Below are 23,479 nucleotides of genomic sequence, written 5' to 3' on the forward strand. Positions count from 1 at the left end.
CTCTCACTATTGTGGCCTCTCCCGTTGCGGAGCACAGGCTCCAGAGGCGCAGACTCAGCGGCCATGGCTCACGGGCCCAGCCGCTCCGCGGCATGTGGGATCTTCCCGGACCAGGGCATGAACCCGTGTCCCCTGCATCGGCAGATGGACTCTCAACCACTGTGCCACCAGGGAAGCCCTATAATTTAATTTTTAATTGTGGCTGCATCTAACAACCAGCCCACAAAATTCCTGAAACTGGACCAATCCGCTCTCATGGGCTGGTCCAAGCCGGCTCCACCACAACACTGGTACTCTGGGGACCTCCAGGTGGGACTAAACAAACCAGCCACCTGCCTGGTCTTGCCTTCACGAAGACCTTTATTAGTTCTAGACTAAGAACCGCAGCTCTCCACTTATAGTAGAGCAGTGTTCCTTCTAAATAGAAGATTCTGGGGGTCCGACTCGGGACAGGCCCAGGACAGCAAAATTTCAGCTGTTTTATTGGCTAGTTCCATCTGCTCTCAGGGCTGTCATCCCTGCCAAGTCCAGATGGTGCTGTTGGGCTATCAGAGTTCCCTGCACAGCTCCGCGCCCCCGCCCCCCAGCCTTCTGCACTCCCCTCACCCTCTGTTTGACAGATTTAATTCAAATCCCTGGCACCTCCTCCTTCCATTTGATGCAAAGCCAGCAAACCTCATACAGGAAGAGCCAGAGAAACCAGGTGCTAAATCATACAAGGTCACGCTGCTCCTCCACTCTCCAGCCTCCCAGGTGTCTGAGGCAGCCTTTCCTCCAGGACTTTTCTAAGCCAGATACACCCCCTATATCTTACACTAGAGCATCACAGAATCTCAGGGAAGGATGGGACCTTTCAGTCATTAAGCCTAAACCGCAGCATGCTTAAGCAGCCACCAGTCCTATCCCCTCCCTCCCCCGCATCTCTTTTTCCAGCTGTAAAGCTGCTGTCTGCCAGCTTTTATCCCTTGGCACTGAGCCATGATCACAGGCGGGAGCTGTTTGGGATTGCTGACAGTGGAGAAAGCAAGAGGAAAGGAACCTGCTGAAAGCCAGACTTGTGGTTAAGAGCTTCACATTCAAGATTGTGTTTATTTATCACATTTATAGGTGATGATGCAAAGGTTAAGCAAGATTAAGTGACTTTCCTGAGGTCACATAAGCCATAAGTTATCAAGTCAGGATTTGAACCGGGGCTAACCCAAACTAGCACCATTTACATCAATCCGTGTTGCCTTCCATAAAGCATGATGACCCCAACAGCTAGTGGTGATTATGGTGGTTGCCATGCCTGGCTAGGGTAGTGGGAATGAAAAATATATCACCCTAAGGGATGGCACTTGAGTTCTTCTTGAGGAGGGAGTGGTCTTTGCTTAGGAAAATGCCTTTAATAAGCCATCCGTGATAGAAGGTGAAATCTTGAAGGTAGAGGTGTTGGCAGGAATCATATTAGGAAAAGGAATGGCTATGCTGCCGTCCATGAGAACATACGCGGATTTAGTTTGTCCTGAGAAGGGAGTCAGGTACCACATGGAATGGAAGGTGAGTGGATTCCTCTGTAGAGTACAGAAGAACATTTTATGAATGGGGGTACCACGTCTGCATTGCTGCAATGCCTGCATTGCTGCCACGTCTGCGTTGCTGCCACGTCTCCCGTTTCCTCCCACATCACTGGAACACACACAGGCACACACTCCCACACTGACTCATTTGAATTTTGGTGTGTGTGGAAGCGGGGACAGGAACCGAGCCTGTCTCAGCCGATGCGGTGAAGGGATGAGACATGATTGTTGCTTAAAATGAGGTAGCGGAAGTCTGGAGTCAGCAATGACTGCCGAGATATAAGCCCCTTAGAAATCACAGAGATCCAAAGGCCCAGTTATCAGACTTCTCTGGATCTCAAGGGGCAGGGGGTCCTCAGCTGACCCATGGGCTACAACAGGGAAGAGTGCCCCTAGTGGCCGGCTGCAAGGGGGATGCACTGTGGAACTGCGAGAGGGAGGAAGACTTTGACATTGTGGCTGATTGTAGCTAACATGTGTATCAATCAGGATTCCCCCTCAGGTGTGCCTGACGGGAGACATTTGGGACCTTCAAGCCCTTGGCCTCCATGGAGGCCCACGAAGGCCTCCGCAAATCCAAGACATTCTGCAGTGAGGGAACACGAACCAAACTGGGGCCAAGGAAGCCTTCAGTCAGCTTGGCAGGGGCCTTCTCTCACATCCCATCACTGATGGCGTAATGTGAGGCTATGTGGTCTTGGCTGGTCTACAGGAGGCACAGGCCATGAGCCAGCACACACCAGAAAATCTTATCTACGCCTTTGGGGCTCTTACCTAAAAGCCATCCAAGAGCTGAATCCTTCACAGCAGGCACCATGTTGATCCAGAGCAGAGGCTCAGCAGAAGGGGGATGGGCACAGGGTGGGTCCAGGATGGCAGCAGTGCTGGACGCCATGGAAGAACAGAGCCACCTCTGGCAGTATGCCACACCGGTTGCGAACCAGACTGCCTGGGTCCCAGCCTTGCTGCTGACTAGCTAAGTGACCTTGGCCTCTGGGATTCAGAGTCCCATCCATAAAACAGGGACTGAACTGATTCCAAAGTGTTGCTATTCCTGTGCTCTCAAATCTGGCTTGACGGGTGACCTTCTTAGGGTTGCCTCAGAGCCCTAGTGAATATGCAATGCCAGAGCAAGACTACCCAACAGTGTTGCGTTGCCAGCACGGGGCCCAGAGCAGTGCCACTGGTCAGCAGGGGAAATGCACCTGGAGAAGGAAATGGAAAGGCTAGAAGGGACGAGGTTTTCATACTCAGCTGTGTGAGTTTTAGAAGGGAAGGCTGCAGTCTAACCACAGATTTGGAATGGAAGCATAATACGGTTTTAAGAAAGGATTAAGACAACATATGCCTGAGATGGTGGTCTTCCAGGTGACAACAGTTTAAGCCATGATCTGATCTGAGGAGTCTCAGAAGCAGTCATAAACAGCAGCAGGTTTTCTATTAGGCTACAGAGGCAGATCTAGGAACGCTAACTCCAGGGACAGTGACAAGAAGGCTGCTGTCAGGGCTCTTCCCAAAAAATCAGCAAAGACTGACAGCAGATAGAAGCCTCACCTCCAGGTGCACAGGAAATTATTAGGCTGTTTCACTGACTTTGGACTCACCCTCCGACATGGCTCTGTGATCGCCTGCACATGGTATTCTGGTCATTAACTTCCGGGAGGGTCAGCTGTTACTTGAGTGATCGTGGAACCACCCCCCCTCCCCCACAGCTAGCTGCTTCAACCTTCCTCTAATTTACATTCAGAGCTGGTTCTCAAGATCAGCCTTCATCAGGACTTAAAGAAGGGATGAGGTATGTCTTCTTTGGAGAAATGTCTGTTTAGGTCTTCTGCCCATTTTTCAATTGGGTTGTTTGTTTTTCTGATATTGAGCTGCATGAGCTGTTTGTATAGTTTGTCATACAGATGGCCAACAAACACATGAAAAGATGCTCAACATCACTAATTATTAGAGAAATGCAAATGAAAACTACAATGAGGTATCACCTCACACTGGTCAGAATGGCCATCATCAAAAAATCTACAACAACAAATGCTGGAGAAGGTGCAGAGAAAAGGGAACCCTCTTACACTGTTGGTGGGAATGTAAGTTGATACAGCCACCATGGAGAACAGTATGGAGGTTCCTTGAAAAACTAAAAACAGAACTACCATACGACCCAGCAATCCCACTATTGGGCATATATCCTGAGCGAACCATAATTCAAAAAGACACACGCACCCATTGTTCACTGCAGCACTATTTACAATAGCTAGGACATGGAAGCAACCTAAATGTACATCAACAGAGGAATGGATAAAGAAGATGTGGTACATATATACAATGGAATATCACTCAGCCATAAAAAGAAATGAAATTGCATCATTTGCAAAGACATGGATGGACCTAGAGACTGTCATACAGAGGGAAGTAAGTCAGAAAGAGAAAAACAAATATATGAACGCATATATGCGGAATCTAGAAAAATGGTACAGATAATCTTATTCGCAAAGCAGAAATAGAGACACAGAGGTAGAGAACAAAGTGGGAAGGGGAGGGTGAGATGAATTGGGAGATTGGGATTGACATATATACACTACTATGTATAAAACAGATAACTAATGAGAACCTATTGCATAGCACCGGGAACTCTACTCAGTGCTCTGTGGTGACCTAAATGGGAAGGAAATCCAAAACAGAGGGGATACATGTATACATATGGCTGATTCACTTTGCTGTACAGCAGAAACTGACATAGCAGTGTAAAGCAACTATACTCCATTTAAAAAAAAAATTCATGAAAAAAGATGAAAAAAAAAGGGGGGGGGGCTTCCCTGGTGGCACAGTGGTTGAGAATCTGCCTGCTAATGCAGGGGACACGGGTTCGAGCCCTGGTCTGGGAAGATCCCACATGCCGTGGAGCAACTAGGCCCGTGAGCCACAACTGCTGAGCCTGCGCGTCTGAAGCCTGTGCTCCGCAACAAGAGAGGCCGCGATCGTGAGAGGCCCGCACACTGCGATGAAGAGTGGCCCCCGCTTGCCACAACTAGAGAAAGCCCTCGCACAGAAACGAAGACCCAACACAGCCAAAAATAAATAAATTGTCTTTGAGGTTTAAAAAAAAAAAATTAATTAATTAATTATTTTAAAAAGGGGGGATGAGGTATGTCTCTCTTACTTCCGCTGAGGTGGATGAGAATCCATGCAACTCATTTTCTTTATACAGAATAGTTTTAAAGACCCCTATCTCTATAAGCAATATATATTCACAATTCTTTCATTCAAACAACCCACGGAAGAGCCATGTCTTCCTCCTTCCCACTAGAATTCCAGATGATCCCGACTTATTTCTTCCCCTGAAATGTCACAAAACTATCCCAGACCTTCCTCTCCTCTCCTTCCTCCTCGCCCATCCCCAACGTTCATGGAATTCCCTCTGAGCTGGGAGAATTGAGTCTGCAATTGTGACACTAATGGCTTAAGATCCACTTATATTGTTGATCAGATCCTCAAGCCCCAAATCCACCTTCCGGGGGAACCCCATACCCCTCAGCAATCAGACAAACAGCATGAAGACATTTTTCCCAAGTGCAAAGTTATATATATTCTGAGTGACTGAGCTATTGGCATTCAAGTTCTGACCAGTTTCAAGATGCTACTACCAGACAATGGGAAGACTGTATACAGACACTGCAATTTATGTTACATGAGGAAGACTGTCAGTTGATACACGAGAGTCAAGAGTTTCAGGTTAGATACAATCCATCCAGAAGGCTGAATACACTAAGAGCCTTACGTCTTTCAGGTCATAACCCTCTGAGAAGCTGTATCCTTTTTCAGGCCCTCTACCACTGTTTAGTGTGCTAATGCCAAGAATTTCTGGCCTCTTTAACTCCCCCAGAGGAGGGGTGATAGGAAACTGCTAAAAACCAGATGTGGGAGGCGTCCTTCTACCACCTCCCACGCAATGTACAGTTTCATTAATTAACTCCAACCTCAAAACACCCGCCCCAAGAGCTAAATAGAATAGGCATCTCCCAGAGCAGGAGAATGGAAAAATCGAGGCACAGAGTCAACTTGATTGTATAAGGTTAATCAGCTATTTTAGGGGAGAACCAGAACCGGCATCTGGCTCTGTGCCCCATGTTCCTTCCAGCAGGCCCTGTGGGCAGCTGTGACGAGTGTGGCCCAGCCACCTGGCTGAGGCTCACAGGGCCCACAGCCAGTATGGGAAATCCCGGAGGGAGGCTATGATCCAGCTGCGCCCCAGCTCTCTAGACAGGGTTCCAAGCAATGATGCCAATGACGACAGATGTCACTGGCGGCTGGAAAACGGGCCCCCTTTGACAAGCCTGGAAGCACCCTCTAGCTGCTGTGCTCAGGATGGGGCTCACTAGCATCTATTTAGGTAAAGTGGAGAGACTGGGCTTACACTAAACTGTGGGAAGGAGTGAATGCAGCTTCCAGAAAGTCATCACTTGGTTCAGAGGTTTACGTAGAAAGCATCTGGCCAAATCCAACGAGAACAGACCTAGGACCATCCTTCTAAACCCACCCTGAGTGGTAAAGGTAAGGTACATGTCTTAACCTATATAAAGGTGAAGGATTATCGTTTTTCAACTGTACAGACACACGACTGGAATTACAGTTCAGTGGCATGCACCCTATGTTGACTGTATTTAAACTACTACTGTGTAGTGCAACATCTCCATCGCATGGTGCCAAACGCTTTTCAGTTTCAGTTACTTGGTGAGATCTGATTTTAGCCACAGTATTTTCAAAGCCAATTTCTATTTAAATGTGTTGTGGAAAAAATGGAATAGTTTGTGACTTTATACACATTTTACATTTACGGCAGAATAAGTACAGGAATTCGTACACCCGAATGGGTGTTGTTGCCTTCAAACTGGTCACGTTGGGAAGATGTATTTTTAGTCCAGGGAAGCTGACCTTACGCATAACATTTCTAGAACCTTCCTTGGAAACTGTCCACTTGTAAGCATCCTTAACATTGATAAGTCTTTGTCTTTTAAGGGTAGATTTATTCTTTTGAGGAATGATATTTTTTAACAGCCAAAGAGCATTAGAAGATAAGTCTGATCAATAAAATGGGTGATGGAGCTCGGGATGAACTCTGGGGAAGGGTGGTGTAAAAAAACGAGGTCTGACTATAAGGTTATGAGGCCTCTTTTCTTGCATGGCTTCAAAGGTAACTCCAAAGAGGAAGTTTAGTGCTCTTGGTACATGCAACATCACAGCTCAAGAGTAAGGTCTCCCAGGGAAATAAGTACAATCATGGTGACTTTTTTTTTTTTTTTGCAGTACGCGGGCCTCTCACTGCTGTAGCCTCTCCCGTTGCGGAGCACAGGCTCCGGACGCGTAGGCTCAGCGGCCATGGCTCACGGGCCCAGCCGCTCCGTGGCACGTGGGATCTTCCCGGACCGGGGCACGAACCCGTGTCCCCCGCATCGGCAGGTGGACTCTCAACCACTGCGCCACCGGGGAAGCCCCATGTTGACTCTTGAGTGCATATGTTCTAGTGTATTTGGTTAAAAAGGTAGCCTTGCTCATTTTTGTCATACTTCACAGAAGCAGAAATGAAACGCTCCATGTCCGTGACTTCTCCCAAGGGCAGCGTCATCATCTACTGCTGGAAGAGTTAAAGTGAAAAGCACTTGGTGTCATGTCTACATTGTCCACTCCCCCCACCCCCATCCCCCCACCAAATGTGCAATGAGTTATTCCTGATACCTGAGTCTCCCCAGTGTGGAAAAGTGGGTAAGGACAGGTCTCTGGAACCTGGGTAAGACTAGTATGTCAAGGGGATTGGAGTGTTTCCAATGGCTCTAGCTACCCAACAGGCTCACAACACCGACTCATACAAGAAAATCTCCTATAGCTAATTATGTAAAGTTTCAGTAGAAGAGAGGGGGAAATGATTATCTTCCAGTAGCTTTCTAGGATTAAAAACCCACTCGCTTCTAATGTCAAGTGAACAGTCTATTGAAAAGAAGTCCATGGTGTTCTAGTGCATGCTTAAGGAAGAAAGTGTGTGGCCACTAGGTCACTGAAGTGCATTTCCAGCTGAGGCCAAAGGCAGCAAAGGTGCAAGAGGCTGCTGGGGCTGGCGCTAGTTGAAGCAGGATCTATATATTTGGAGTGGCAAAGCAATCTGTAGAAAGCCCCAGTTACAGAGCAGGATGTTTGCCAACGAATGAAGTCAAAGGACACTCAATTTCACTTTCTACAAAGTGCTTCATTGAAGATGCTAAGGAGGAAGCTCCCTTTAAAACACCATATCCTGAGTGTCAGAGAAATATGGTCAAGATGGTGATTGATGGGGAGCAGAGACTGATTCTCTAATAGCACTGGGACTGTGTATACTCCGAGCATCTCTCTCTCTCTCTCTCTCTCTCTCTCTCACACACACACACACACACACACACACACACACACACTTAATGAAGAGCACACAACTGCAGTCACATTCCACCTCTTCTGCACGTGCCTCTGTCCGGTGGTTGCTCTTTTGTACAGTATTTCCAGGAGCCGTTGAGTTAATGGGCTCCACTGCTAAAAGCCAGAAGCACAGCACAGAGTCAGCCGTAACATCCAATTGCTTGCAGCAGACATCGGTCTCAAATCCATCAGTCAGGATGTTGTTCTCGGTGAGGGTTTTTATATTAGTGTTTATAAAAACCACAAAGCTAGGCCATTTGCTTCAATCATCGTTAGAAAGAATGCTGAGTGCCCAGATGGGATTTCTAGTTTCTGTGCAAATGAAATCACAGTAGTCCAGATTTTATTCACTCAAAACTACTAGGGAAGCAGTAGGATTTGGTTTCAATGCTGCCAAAAAGCAGGAATTCACTTAAGTTTTAATTCTGAAGCAATCCTGGTGTTAATGTTGTAGCCAGGGTCGGGCAGCATGGGGGCCGGGGCCCCCGCTGTGCTTGCTGAGGACCCCCGGATCTCTCCCAGTTCAGGCTCGCTCTCGCTAGAGGTAGACCCGCTGTTGATGGCGTAGACGCTCTCTGTGACTCCCTGAGCTGAAGCACAGCTGTCTGGCTCTTTCTTCTCCCTGGGACTAGATAGTCCTGGGAGGACAGCCATCTTCCCGGTCTGCCTGTTGGGCAGCAAAGACATGGTGTAGTCTGCAATGATCCCACCCACATCTAAGTTGCAGGCCTGGTCGAAGGCTAGGAAACCCACGTTGGCGTTTGCTTCGCACACCATAAAGGAGCCATCGTCCATGATGAGGAGATCGATGCCACAGAAGTCCATGCCCAGGATGTTGGACACCTGGATAGCCAGCTGCTTGCCTTGTTCTGTCAGTGGGCACATGACGCCCACGCCACCTGTGGGGAAAGTGCAGTGATGTAATGGTGACACTGTAACCGAGCAGGACCGTATAAGGCCTTCCCAGAAGAGACCCCTACCCATATCCTCTGCCTGCCCTTTGTCGTAGAAAAACTTTAGTCAAAGAATAAATTTAATCAGAGAAGTGAGAAAATGCGGAAAGAAAGGAAAACAGTCAAGCAAGATAAGATAATAATACTTTAGCCATTAAACAAAGTCAAGGACCTTTAGTTCTTCCTCAAGGACTGCAGATAATATTCTGAGCCACGTCCTGTGAGCTGTTTTGCAGATACTGAAACCCCCAGCAGGTGGAAGAAGTTAAATGTATGCTACCCACAAGCACGGAGACCCCAGACCGGTTGGAACCAGAAGGTTGATGACGCTGAGAGCCCATTACCTCACCACCAGCCAATCAGAAGAATGCCCACGAGCTGACCACGCCCTGCTCCGTGAACACTGTAAGACTCCTCACTACCCCCTCCAGGGCAGGACACACAGTCCTGTGGGCATTAGCCCACTGTGGCCCCCTTTGCCTGGCAAAGCAATAAAGCTGTTCCTTTCCATGATACTTCACCAAAACTCTGTCTCTGAGATTTAATCTGGCCCCAGTGTACGGAGGCCAAATTTTGGCAACAACACCAGGCACCGACTGGACTAATGAGTCAAATGACCCTTCAAGGAAGAGAGGTGAGGGATGTCGGGGAAGGGCAGCAGGATGGGCATTTTTATTACCAGCAAAAGGTCTGGATGGAAATCAGGACACCCTTTGAGAAAGTAATATGATTGTTTTTTTCCTAGAGTTTAAAAAATGTTTATATCCTCTGACCCAGTCATCCCACCACGAAGGAAATAATCTTATATATTGGGGAAAAAAGCTTATGCACAAAGATGCTGATGGCAGTCATTTAAAATACTGGAAAGTCAAAATACTGGTACATAGTAGGCACTCGATATTTGTGGACGAGTAAATGAAAAATTATAATCTAATTAGCTCACAGTAGAGGAAAGCAGCATAGTTCACAATCATTACTAAAAATGATAGAGTTCGTGACCACATGGGAAAATACTTAAAAGGATTAAAGGCTGTACAGTATGACCGTAATTATGCAAAAGAACATCATCAGAAACGACACCAAAATGTTAACATTGGTTGTCTCTAGACGGCGGGATTAATGATAAATATCGTTTTGCATTTGACTTTGCTGTATTTTCTACATTGAGAATGAATTCCTTTTAGAAATTAGAAGAAACAAAATTATTATTTTCTAAGAAGAGAGAGGCCTGTGAGACAAAAATCTCATACCGAGGTCAGAGAGAGTCTGATTGCCCTTACCTGTTAAAAAGCTAAGACCTCAGATTTAATTGTCTTCCTTTAGTCTCTTTGCAAAGACTTAACACTTGTATTCTCAGGAACTAATGGCTTTACCTTAACTCTGCCCCTCCACCATCTATTACATGGTGTGAGGAAAAGGCTACTGAACAGCTTTAAAACAGCTCATCAAAAAAAGGAATATGGATAAATTACAATAGTTTCTAGTTAAAGAATGGATTTTTTTGTTTGTTTTTTCTTTTGGCCGTATGGCTTGCGGGATCTTAGTTCCCTGGCCAGGGATCGAACCTAGGGCCCCAGCAGTGGAAGTGTAGAGTCCTAACCACTGGACCACCAGGGAAGTCCCCAAAGAATGGATTTTGTGAGCTGACTGAAAAAGACAAACTGATAATACATAAGGTTCGATACTGTGGTAAGACATGGGATTGCCATGAAAATTAAATGAGATAATATATTAGGTACTTAGCACTGTGTCAACCTGAGGCTAGCATTTGCTTCTATCACAGCGCTTTAGTCACAGTACCTTACGATGATCTGTTTACGCGTCTTCTCCTTTACTGGACCATAAGCTGCCCAAGGGCAAGGACTCTCATTAATCGCTAGGCTGTCAGCCTCTACCCTGGAGTCCACTTGGGGAGGCTGCTCAATCACTCTCAGGAAGAAGGACCAGATTGGTGTTTCAGCCTCTTCATTAGTCACCAGACTTGGTATATACTCATCTGGCGATCTAGGAAATAACAACTGGGTACCTTTTCACATGACCAACATACAAATTCCACTCATGAGGCTGACAACAGACTTCTGTGATGAAGATGAACACTCCCATTCCCCCGGGACCATCTCCATGCACCAAGGCTGAAAACAAGCTTTATCAACAGGTTAATGGGATGAGGTTGTGCATTTGACCCAGACATAAACTGCAGCTTTCTAATAACGTCAAACATATAAGAAAAACACAATTTTCAAAAGAAACAAGAAACACAATCTTCAATTACAATGGAAAAGCAGAATATGCTATGTCTCCAGCCATAGCTTTATTTTTCAGTTTCTTTTTTTTTTTTTTAATTATTATTTTTGGCGGCACCACATGGCTTGCTGGAGTTCCTGGACCAGGAATCGAACCCGAGCCCTCAGCAGTGAAAGCGCGGAGTCTTAACCACTGGATTGCCAGGGAGTTTCCCATTGCCTTAGTTGAGACTCTCCTTACTTCTTGCCTGAGCTATTGCCACAGCTTCCAAACTCAACTCCCTGCCTCCCTCTCATGCCTTCAATCCATCCTCTTCCCAGATGTCAGTTTTTCTCAAACACCAATCCTCATGTCACTCCCTTGTTTAAAGCTGGCTGCCAAGTCCTAACACCTACGGGACAGGGTTCAAATCTCAGTGTCCTGACATCCCTGGCCTGACCTCCGTCATGGCACTTACACCCACCTGTCACCCTCCTGGACTGCTTGCTGCTAAGGGAAAGGGCTTGTTTCTAATTCCTCTCTGTGATCCTGGCGCCTTGCAGACGGTCTGACCAGATAGGAGGGATCGAGACACATTCACTGGCTGGGTGCAAACATCCTAATGGAAAACCCTGGTGGCCTCCCCTGACCAATAGTCCGACTGAGCTTTCGTGCCTCACCGAGAGAGCAGTTGCTCTGCATCCGTCCGTCTGTGGAGCAGCGAAGCATAGAGCCTATCACCTGGCCACCTACTACCACCACCCGGATATCCTTTCCGTGGGACTCCTTCACGTACTTCTGGAACAGGTAGGGCACATCGTGGCGGATCACATGGCAGATGTCTGAGAGGTGGTGTTTATCTCTTGCGAGAAAAACAGCTTTTCCTTTAAGAAGAAAGACCAAGAGCAAGAGAAGTAGTTAGAGAAGCCTCTGAGCGCAGTCCTTGCCATCCCACCTCCAGGTCCAGAGTAATCCATTCTTTCCCAACTCGCCTCACTGTGGCCCCTTCAATTTCTCTGAATCGACTCTTGCGTCTTATCAAATGGCCGTCGAACCTCATTTTTTTCTGGGTTTTACTCAGGTCCTTCTCCTTTCACAACTCTTTTTTCAAAATGAAATCAAAATGTATTCCAGAAACGCCCAGAAGAGGCCAAAATAAATTCCTAGGGATCTAGTCAATTCGGTTCCAGAAACAGTCAGCACCGCCTATCACCCCAGCATGCTGATTTGGTAGAGTCCATGTCTCACTCACTTTTTTTTCTAAATCCTCACACCTCACACTAGGCTCGATGCACAAAGCAAGTGTCAATCAATGCTTACAGAACATAACTAATTGAACATACTTTAGAGGAATTCCCAGTCAAGATGGAGAGAGACCCACAAAAGATAACGACACAGCCTGATATAGCATCAGGAGAGGTCTGTGCAAAATACTATGGGAGTTCAAAGAGGGAGCCACTGCCAGACGTGCTTCCTCCTTTTAAACATAAGAAACTTATTATTTGGCTATACCCATTTAATTCTGAAAGGAATGATCCATACTTCTATTGATCTCTGGGCAAAGCATTCCTTCTTGACTCCAAATTCTGTATTTTCTGCTTGAATCACTTATGCTTTTGCAATTATTTGGCATCTGCTTTTCCATTTGCATATTAGCTAACAGATATGAGCAGGGGGCCCTGACAGGTTTGCTCTGTAAACCTGACATACCATACCCTGATCCTTCTTGTTAGCAAACATGGAAAAAAGAGATGGTTTTCCTAAGATATGTGTCACCACCTTAAAAAGAGTGGGACATTTCTGAAGTCTTAATAAAAAGAGGGATGGATATCAGCCCCTAGTGGCATATAAGACCAAAAAGTAACCTCCAAAACATGTCTCAAACATTGGACATCTGGCACCAGGAGGTCTGGCATCTGGCAGCAGATGGCTGGGATTCAATGATAGGCACTGGGGATTCTCTGGACGTAGGTAGGATTTTCAGCAGAGATGGGGGCTAAAAATATGGACTTTGTTCCTTGGTTCCTGGCACAGAGGTTCTAATATGGGGCTTAGTCTGCAGTTAATAAAGGAGCTACAGTTTTAAAGCAAGGAGGAAAAAAACTGGGCAGGGGGAAGGGCACTAAGATTAGTTAATCATCTACTGTGGGCCAAACACTTTATTTTTTAAAAAAATTATTTCTCTTACACTTCATACTAGCTCTATGAAGCCATTAGGACAAGGATAGTTATTTTTGTTTTACAGAAGAGGAAAATAAAGGTCCACAAGATTAGTAACTTTCTCAAAGGCATAGCCTGCATGAGTCCACTGCCTTCTTTAGATTTATTTCCATATACTAGAGCCTAACAAATGCTGTGACTTTGTTTACTCCCTATCCATTTTCCCTAAGATGTGTGTGCTACACTAGCAACGACCAATCTGAAAATAAAATTAAGATCACAATTCCATTTACAATAGTATCAAAAGGAATAAAAAAAACTTAGGAATACATTTAACCAAAGAAGCTCAAGACTTATACACTGAAAACTACAAAATATTTGAAAGAACTTAAAGATTGAAATAAATGGAAAGACATTCCATGTTCAGAAATTGGAAGATAAATATTGTTAAGATGGCAATACTCCTCAAATTGATCTACAAACTCAGTGCAATCCCCACCAAAATTCCAACTTCCTGTTTTGCAGAAATCGATATGATGATACTAAAATTCATATGTAAATGCAAGGGACCCCAAATAGCCAATGCAATCTTGAGAAAGAAGGACAAAGTTGGAGGACTTGTATTTCCCAATTTCAAAACTTTCTACCAAGTTACAGTAACAAGATAGTGTGGCCTGGCATAAGGACAGACATATAGATGAATGGAATAGAATTGAGAGCCCAGAATAAACTCTCATACAGATGGTCAATTTTTGATTTTTGGCAAGAGTTCCAAGAGCATTCAGTGGGGAACCAACAGTCTCTTCAACAAATAATACTGGGAAAACTGGATATCCACAGGCAAAAGAATGAAGTTGGACCTTCATCACACCATATACAAAAATTAATTCAAAATGGCTCAAAGACCCAAATGTAACGGCTAAAACTGTAAAACTCTTAGGAGGAGAGATAGGTGTAAATCTGTGTGACCCTGGATTAGGCAAGCACAAAATGACATCTACAAGTAACCAAAGGAAAAAACAGGTAAATTGAACTTCATTAAAACTTTTGTGTATCAAAGGATACTATCAAAAAAGTGAAAACACGACCTACAGAGTGGGAAAACATCATGCTCAAATTACGTATCTGATAAGACAGTAGTAGCCACAACATATAAAGAGCTGTAAAAAAGTCAATAAAAGACCAATAAGCCAACTGGAAAATGGGCAAAGGATTTGAATAGTCATTCCTTCAAAGAAGATATACAAATGGCCAATAATATGAAAAGATGTTCAACGTTAGTCATTAGGGAACTACAAATCAAAACCATAATAATATACCACCTTACACCCAGTAGGATGGCTATAATAAAAACAAATTACACATTTAAAAGTTGCTAAGAAAGTAAATCTTAAAAGTTTTCATAATAAGAGAAAATAATTATGTAACTATGTGTGGTGACAGATGTTGTTAACTAGACCTATTGTGATCATTTTGCAATATAGACAAATATCGAATCACTGTGCTGTACACCTGAAGCTAATATAATGTTTGCATGTCAATTATACTTCAAGTTTAAAAAAGACTTTAAAAACAAATATATAAAGTGGGCCCACACATTACTAATGCTTGGAAAACATGCATTGTGGCTTGGGGCTTGTTTTTATGGTGGAGGTATGGTGACTGTTTGCATAATTTGTCGAGGCAAATTAATACACCCAATATAAAAGTTTTGTTTAGTGTGTGAAGAAATTGGAACTTCATACATTGCTGGTGGGAATGTAAAATGGCATAACTGTTGTGGAAAACAGTTTGGCAGCTCCCCTAAAGTTAAACACAGAGTTACCCTATGACCCTGCAATTCTACTCTTAGGTGTACACCCAAGAGAAATGAAGACATATGTTCACACAAAAACTTGTACATGAATGTTCATAGCAGCATTATTTATAATAGCCACAAAGTAAAGCAACCCAAATGTCCATCAACAGATGAATGGATAAACAAAATGTGGCATATCCATACAATAGAATATTACTGAATCATAAAAAGGGATAAAAAACTGATCCATGCTACAACATGATGATCCTTGCAAACATTATGCTAAGTCAGAGAAACCCACACAAAAGGCCACATATTGTATGGTTCTATCGATATGAAATGTCCAAAAGAGGTAAAGCCATAGAAACAGAAAACAGATTAGTGGTTGCCAGGGACTAGGGGAGAGGCCATTGGGACTGACCTTTAACAAGTACAGGGTTTCTTTTTGGGGTGATGGAAATGTTATGGAATGAGATAGTGTAATGGTTGTACAGAAGAGTGAAGATACTAAAATCCTCTGAATTATATAATTTAAAATGGTACATTTTTTGTTTTGTGAATTATATCTCAATTTTAAAAACATCTAAAAATACTATATCTTCTATTTAATTTGTTTATTGTCTGTCTTTCCCTTCTACAACGTGAGCTCCTGGAGGGCAGGAATTTTTGTTCTGTTCCTTTCTGTATCTCCTTGGCACTTTGTGGGCACTCAATAAAGATTAGCTGAATTTTATTTTATGTATATTTTACCACAATAAAAAACTAGTCGAGACATTGCATTTTTGCACTGTAGTACATGTGAATTGTACTCGGAGCCCCATCTTGCCACCCAAACTCATTTCTCTCACTTCTTAGCAGGACCCCTTTCCTTTCCCAGGTTGCTTTGCCCACACCTGTTTCTGTATGTTGCTCACCCAGTTCAAACTCCACATTCCAACTTAAGTCTCCTTTTCTTCCACCGAAGCCTTCCCTGACTCAGGGCAGAGTGGGCCCCTCCCTCCGTTTGGCTCAGACAGGCATTCACCTGCCACAGAAGCCATCGCCCTGAAGTGCTACTTCTCTACTCTCTACACAATGGAGATCGAGAGCAGTGAGTGTGTCAAGTTCATGGGAACTGCTCATTCCATGTCCATTAGGGTACCTCCTCTCATTCCAGATGCCCTGAGCAGTTAAGGATGCCATCTGGCTATCATCAGGAGGCACTCGCTCTCATACCACAAGGGAGGGGGATGGCTTTCTGCTGCACACGTCCTCTTCAACTACTATGTCTTGAGCACTGTAGTAGGTCTTGGAGACAGAGATGGGCAGGACCTGGTTCCCACCCCCTGAGCAGCTCACAGTCAAAAAGGGGAAAAGGCACATAAATCTATAACTGTCATAAGCCGTAGTACTATGCTAGCGGCATGGATGAAGTGCTTCGGAAACACAAAGGGAAGGGCAATTAATTTTGTCTGGAAGAGAGGGAAGGAGACCAGGGATGTGGACAGAGAAGAAATGACGTGGAGTTGGCCTTAAAGCCCGAGCAGAAGTTCACTAGAGGGCAGAGGAAGATGGCGTTCCCAGCAAAGGGAAGAGAGCAGAGGTTTAAAGACAGCAGAATACATGGTCTAGTCTGGAATGGATTATGGAGGGTTCACGTGGCTAGAGAAAGCTGCAAAGGAAGATGGATGCTGTTCGTCCAGGGCCTTCAGTGCCACGGTGAGGAATATAAACAGTATCTAATAGGCAACACCAGTTCTTGGGAGGGTTTTTCAGCAAGTGAGTGACAAGAAGAGATCTCTGTTTCAGAGAAATTGCTCCCCCCAATGAATAGAGGATGCACTGGCAGTGAAGTTAGGGAAACCAGTCAGAATCAAGTCAGGAGTCTGCTGCCAGAGTCCAGGGAAGGGCTGGGAAGGGTCTGGACAAAGCAAGGACAGTGCGGACAGCGAGGAGGGGACAGAAGTAAAGACTACACCACAAGCTCCGCAAGGGGGAGCTCTGTCTCCTCCGAGCAGAGAGGAGACCCAAACAGAAGCCCGGGAAGAGGGGCACTGACCCCGGTGTCCGCGCGTGCTCTTCACCACGACTGGGTAGCCCAGCGGCTCGGCTTCATCGATCATTTTTGAAAAGTCTTCATGCCCACCTGTCAAGAAAAGCAAAAGTCAGTGAAGGTGAGGCTGATGGTCCAGGACTCTGTGGGAATTCTTTGGAAGCCTCACATCTCTCTGATTAAGGCAATGTGGACCCATTCCATCGGACAGACATGCAATGTGCAAGTGCCATACAAAATGTGGGAACAGAGAGATCAGGAAAGCAGCATTATCACGTGCTTCCACATGGCAGAGGCTTCACATGCTCTAGTTCACGCAATCGTCATGACAACCCTGCAGGCAGGGCAGGGATTTTTCCCTTACCTTGGCTGTGGTAGGCAGAATTCTAAGAAGGCCCCCAAGATTCCTACCCGCTGGTGTACATGCTCTGTATAACCCCCTCTCCTGAGTGTAGGGGGGACAAGTGACTATGCTGGGATAGCATTCCTGCAATTAGGCTAAAAATCAGTTGACTCTGAGTTAATCAAAAGGGAGATGATTCTTGGTGGACCTGGCCTAATCCGGAGAGCCCTGTAAAAGAAGGTGAAGCATCAGAGAAACTCTCCTGCTGGCCTTGAGGGAGCAAACTGCCACGCTGGAGAGAAGTCCATGTGACAGGGCCAACAGGCAGCCTCTAAGAGCTGAGAATGGCCCTCAGTTAACAGCCAGCAAGTAAGTGGGAACCTCAGTCCTACAACTACAAGGAACTGAATGCCAACAGTAAACCTGGAAGACCCCAGACCCCAGATGTGGTCCCAGCCCAGCTGCCCCTTGATTTCAGCCTGGCGAGACCTAAGCAAAGAGTCCAGCTATGCTGTGGCCGGACTTCAGACCTCCAGAAACTGTGAGATGATAAATGGGTGTTGTTTAAGCTGCTAAGTTAGATTGTTGTACTGCAGTAGAAAACCAATACCCAAAGAAGCCAAGCCTGGGATATTTCTCACCCAAAGGTAAGGCATGACTTGAAAGCCCGAATTGGCTCCACTACACTCCTTTAAGGCTTCATTTAAAAAATATGAATATTAATCTTTGGGGGACCATTATTCTACCTACCACAGGTGATACTGTAGTTCATCAATTTTTTTTTTTTTTTTGCAGTACGCGGGCCTCTCACTGTTGTGGCCTCTCCCACTGCGGAGCACAGGCTCCAGACGCACAGGCTCAGCGGCCATGGCGCACGGGCCCAGCCGCTCTGCGGCATGTGGGATCTTCCCGGACCGGGGCACGAACCCGCATCCCCTGCATCGGCAGGCGGACTCTCAGCCACTGCGTCACCAGGGAAGCCCAGTTCATCAATTTTTTGCAAAGCAAAATACTCTGGGGTACTAATAAGACCTGTCACAAAAGTGCTAATGATTAAAAAAAAATAAAGCAGCATGAAAAGGCAGTGTAGATAATCAGGGGCATCTTTACAATGAGGACATTTTATAAGAAGAGAACTCCCAGCTTCCTGACACCCACTGGTAAATATAACTCCTTTCTAGCCATCCTTTTGTCCTTCCCTTATAATACAGTGCAAGAGGGGTCCTGCTTATCTGAGGCCATCCCCGCACCTGTGCCTCAGACCCCTTTCCCTCTCACCTCCTCAGGGATCTTGCACCATTAAGTGTCCCCTCTCTGCTGTATCTTCAACCTCTCAGTTCAGAATTCCAGCAGCATTTTAAACATGCTCAGTAATCTCCCATCTTAAACAAATAAAACCCATTCCTTCACCCTGCATCATCACTTAACTACAACCTTGTATCCTTACAGTCAAGCTATTCAAAGGGTTTCAATTTCCTCACTTCCCATTCACTTCCTCATCCTTGACAAGTTGGCTTTTCTCCCTATGGCTGAACTGAAGCTGTATTCATTGAACTCCCTGTTGCTAAATCCAACACACATCTCCATGAGTATGTTACGCATCCTCTCAGAATTAAACACCCCTTTTAATTACACCATCCTTCTTGGGATGTTCTTTCCATTGGCTTCTGTCATCTCTCTTCTTTCTGTTCTCAACTCTCCAGGTGCTCTTACTTGGCCTCTTGCATAGGTCCTTCTTCCTTTTCCTATTCCCTAAAGGATTCCCTCTCGAACCCTCTTTTATTAAATGTTGTTATTTTATTGTGGTAAAATATACATAACATAAAATTTACCATTTTAACCATTTTAGGTGTACAGCTCAGGCCTCTCTTCATTCTACATTTTCTCCCTGAGTAATCTCATCCATTCTTGTGACTTCACTTAACATAATGGAAGTTTCCAAATCCACTTCCTTAGTCTACGCCTCTCTCAGGAGCTCCAGATCCATTTATCTGCTGCCTACTGAATAGTTTTACTTTTATATACTACAGACACCTCAAACAGAATGTGTCCCAAACTATAATAACCTCTTCCGACAATGCCTTGCCCTACCCACCAATCTGTTTCTCCTCTCCCATGGTTCTAGTCTCAGTGAGTGTTCGCTTTCACATCTGGTTGCCCAAACCAGAAACCAGAGTCACTCTTGATTCCTCTCCATGCTCCTCATAGCCACTCAATCATCGTGTCCTAATATTTCTGTCTCCTTCCTAAGTCCTGAATCTGTTCACTTATCTTCATTCTCACTATGGCCACCTTAGTTTAGACTATCATTGCTCATTTGCATTGCTTATAAAGCCTACCAGTACATATCCTGTCTCTACTTTGCCCCTGGTCCAATTCCTTCTCCACAGTGTAGCCAAAGTGACATTCTGAACTCTGATCAGGCCATTTCCCTGCTTAAAGCCCTCCAATAACTTCCTGTTAGTCTCAGGATTACCCCTGATCTCTTTCATGTACTGTATATGGTGACTTCTTATCTTTCTAGCCTTATATCTCAACCCTATCTCCTTGACGTTCCACAAACTACTCAAAATACCACCAATCGGTCATGCTCTCTCTTGCCTCTAGGTCTTTCTATATTCTGCTTTCTTCTTAGACTGCTCCCCGCCCCCCTTGCTTTAGCTGGATAACTTCAGCTAGTTTAGATGTTCTCTCTTTTGGGAAGCCTTCTTTCCTCATCACCTACTAAACTAAATTAGGAGCTCTCCTGTGTATTCCCATACCACCTTGCGCTAACTCTTATCCTGGCACTGCACTGAAACTGCCTCTGATGAACTGGGAATGCCCTGAGGGTAGGACTCTCTTACTTGTTGCTAGAGCCTAGAGCCTATTTTGGTAGTTGGCACACAGTGTGTACCAGCTACATATTTAATGAATGAATTCCAGAGAGAAAGAAGCAAAGACATTTCAGACAGAGGAAATGACTATGATAAAGACTCAAGATGTTGAATCATCTAAGATGAACAGATTCGCCTTGAAAACCAACAAGAGATGCCAGAGGCCTTCTGGGGAGAGAGAACATAGGGATGCAGGCTATTTGGAAAGACAAGTCTCAATCCTATTTTAAGGACACTCACCATAGGAGAAGGTGTCCGGCATGGGGACCCCATGTCCAGCCAGCTCCTGGAATGTCCAGAATTTGTTGATGCAGTTTAGAATGCTCTGTGGGCGGTTGACTAAGCGGCAGCCCAACTTCTCCAGGTGTCGCAGGACGGTGATGTCACTGTCCGACTGCACTGAGGGTGTGGGCACCCGGACGAGCACCACGTCTGGGAAAGTGGTGAGCGCCTTCTGGTTCAGCTGCAGGCCTGCAATCAAAGGAAGAAATGAGCTCTGGGCTGGCCATCATCTAGTCCCACCAGAAGCACTGGTTCCAACAGACTCCTCAAGACTGAACCTAGCAGGAAGATAGCCTTGAAAATGGCACTTGGATATCCTGTTGTAATGAGAAGCTACCGTCCACCCTATACTCCAAACAAATGGGCAGAGCACGACATTGAGGAAACACAAAAGAATGAACAGGGTGGGGCCAGCGGGGGGAAGAGCAGCATATCAAGAATAATCCAAGTTAGAAGAATCCATAGGAGATAATGCAGTCCAGCACCCTCCTTCCATGTAGGACTAGTATTACTCAAAATGTAGTGGCTTAGGAGGCTGGAGACTTAATGACAAGGAATGCAGTAAAGGTCACTTATGGTATCTTTACCACTCTTATGACTTCATCTTTAAAAGTCATCTGGAATATTACGAATATAATGAATGTAAAAATGTCAATGTTAGGTAAAAAAAACAGGATACAAAATTATCAGTACAAGTTAGAAAACGCTAGAAGGAAATATACCAACATTTTAACAGTGGGTAATGGGACTATAGATGATTTTCTATTTATACTTATCAGTATTTTCCAAAATATCTCCAACTGTGTATTACCTTGATAACAAAAAACTTAAAAAAAATCAATATACTAAAAATCAATTCAATATTAAGAAAAACTAGAATGCATCACAAAACAACTGGTCTGTAGAGCCAAAGGACTTAAACCTGTATGATACTGGATGAACTGGTAGTATTAGCTTGTAGTGAAGACTCAGAGGAACAGGAGTGAAGTCTTCAATTATCTGTGCGGCTCCATGCAGGAGAATTATTTGGCTTGTCTTCTATGACCTCAGGAGGTACAGCTGAGGAGCTATCCAAAAGAGCATTATTTTGTCTGACTGTTCACTTCTGTATCCCCAGCGCCTAGAACAGTATCCGCTGCATGATAGGCACTCAGTGTTTGTTTAATTATACAGAAGCTACATGGAGATAGATTTGGGCTCAACAAAAGGGATACTTTTCCTCTGCCTTAGGATGGAATGGGCTGAGTGAGGCTCATTAGTCATCCGAGGATGGCACAGAAGGAATGCAAAAGTTAATAAGCTCACAGCAACCTGCTTGATCTCTTTCAACCCTGATATCCTATGGTTTGCATTACTCTAAGTAGTTACGTAGGCATCTCCGGTGCACCCAGCATCTGGGGATGGAATGATGGAGACAGGAAATAGACTGGATAGGGCAATGAGAAGTGAGTTCAGGGAACTACTTGGTCTGCCTTAGTGAGCCTTAAAGGAGTCTCTAAAATGCTCTACAGAAAACATTTTAAACACAGTTTGAGAACCATCTTTTAGGCTTTAACCTAAAGCACCTTCGCTTTCACAAGTGATAAAAGTGTACAACCATATAACTCCAAGAAAACAGAAGGTACTAAGGAAGTTACTATTCCTCTATTGTGGGATGAATAATATCAATATAAAAACTCTAAGCAAGACAAAACAAAAGCAAGCAAACAGAAAAACCAAAACCACAAAACTACTACATGGATCTAACTTGCACAGTTTCCTCTCATTCTAGATGTTTCACCAATTTAATAAAAAAGAGAGTAAGCGCAATCGTTAAGTTAAATTGTTTTTAGTACTTCTGCTGATAGTGTGCACCCAAGGAAATGGAATATAATTCTCAGGGATGATTTGTAAAGAGCATTCAGGTTATCTTCACTTTGCCATCGGAAAACAGTATCATTTATATGTGCTTTTTCCTTTGCCACTTAGCGCCCCTGGGGAAAATAATATGAAAGGGGGAAAAGAGTAAACCCTGAATAATATCCTCAAAACTGGTAGAAGAAAGAAAAGTATTCAAGTTGGTGAAAATGGCAAGTAAAATACAGAACACTGAGGGGAAAAGCAACAGCCCAGAACAACATTACATAATGAGATAATATATGCAAAAATGCTTTGAGAACCACAAAACGCTATAGATATGCAAGGCACTGGCGTTATTATCGCACAGACACTCTACTGAGCAAGGTAGGACACTGTATGGAGATTTGTACCACCTGATGAGAAAAAATGGCTTTGCAACAGAAAAGTGACCTAGAGAGATGAGAAGCAGCAGAAACATCTGGGTTTTAAATCTCAACATGAGACCACAGACAAACGGTAAAACTTCTAAATGGGAAGAAAAGAATTCAGTCATTTCTGGAAATACCAACCACAAGTGGAGAGAGACAGCTCAGCCTCGATAAGCAGATTCACGTACACCTAGGAAGTCTTACCAGGATTTCATCTCTCTTCTCCAAAGGTAAATCTTTGGGCCTGGCTCATTCCAACTGAAGCCTTTAATAAATGAAGAATGGAATGGGTTAACGTGGAGCTGAAAAGGCTCTCCCAAGCAGTTAGACAGGTCTGGTCTCTGACTGTGTTGGCCGTCCAGCTCTGTACAGAGAGGGACGTGATGTGTTTAGGGAAAACATATACACAACCAGTTACTTCTCTGCCCACTGACCCAGCTCCAGCATCCTTGCTAAGGGGCAACGTCACTTGTCCCATGTTCATGCCCATTTTCTTTGCTGTTTGCACCTTGTCTAAATCACCATTTCTAGAAGTAGGAGACAAG

General features: G+C 44.7%; 1 protein-coding gene across 3 annotated transcripts in view; it reads right to left on the minus strand.

The window, feature by feature from the left end:
• Positions 1-23,479, minus strand: part of RIMKLA (ribosomal modification protein rimK like family member A) — a 36,346-nt gene continuing 12,867 nt past the window's right edge. The window contains exons 2-6 of one of the 3 annotated variants that reach the window (XM_089894946.1): positions 20,626-20,856; positions 17,173-17,259; positions 11,973-12,060; positions 10,754-10,957; positions 8,524-8,899 (exon numbers count right to left, since the gene is read on the minus strand). In XM_089894946.1, coding sequence (XP_089751072.1) covers positions 8,629-8,899; positions 10,754-10,957; positions 11,973-12,060; positions 17,173-17,259; positions 20,626-20,856 — 881 coding nt within the window. In that variant the 3' untranslated portion in view covers positions 8,524-8,628. Of the gene's footprint in view, positions 8,900-10,753; positions 10,958-11,856; positions 12,061-17,172; positions 17,260-20,625; positions 20,857-23,479 lie in introns of all 3 variants that reach the window. The other 2 variants (XM_089894941.1, XM_022575430.2) reach the window with 2 other exon arrangements.

This window comes from Delphinapterus leucas, chromosome 1 (genome assembly GCF_059928025.1).
Source record: "Delphinapterus leucas isolate spDelLeu-1000000601 "Yukka" chromosome 1, BTC_Dleu_Yukka2, whole genome shotgun sequence".
Classification (NCBI taxonomy): domain Eukaryota; kingdom Metazoa; phylum Chordata; class Mammalia; order Artiodactyla; family Monodontidae; genus Delphinapterus; species Delphinapterus leucas.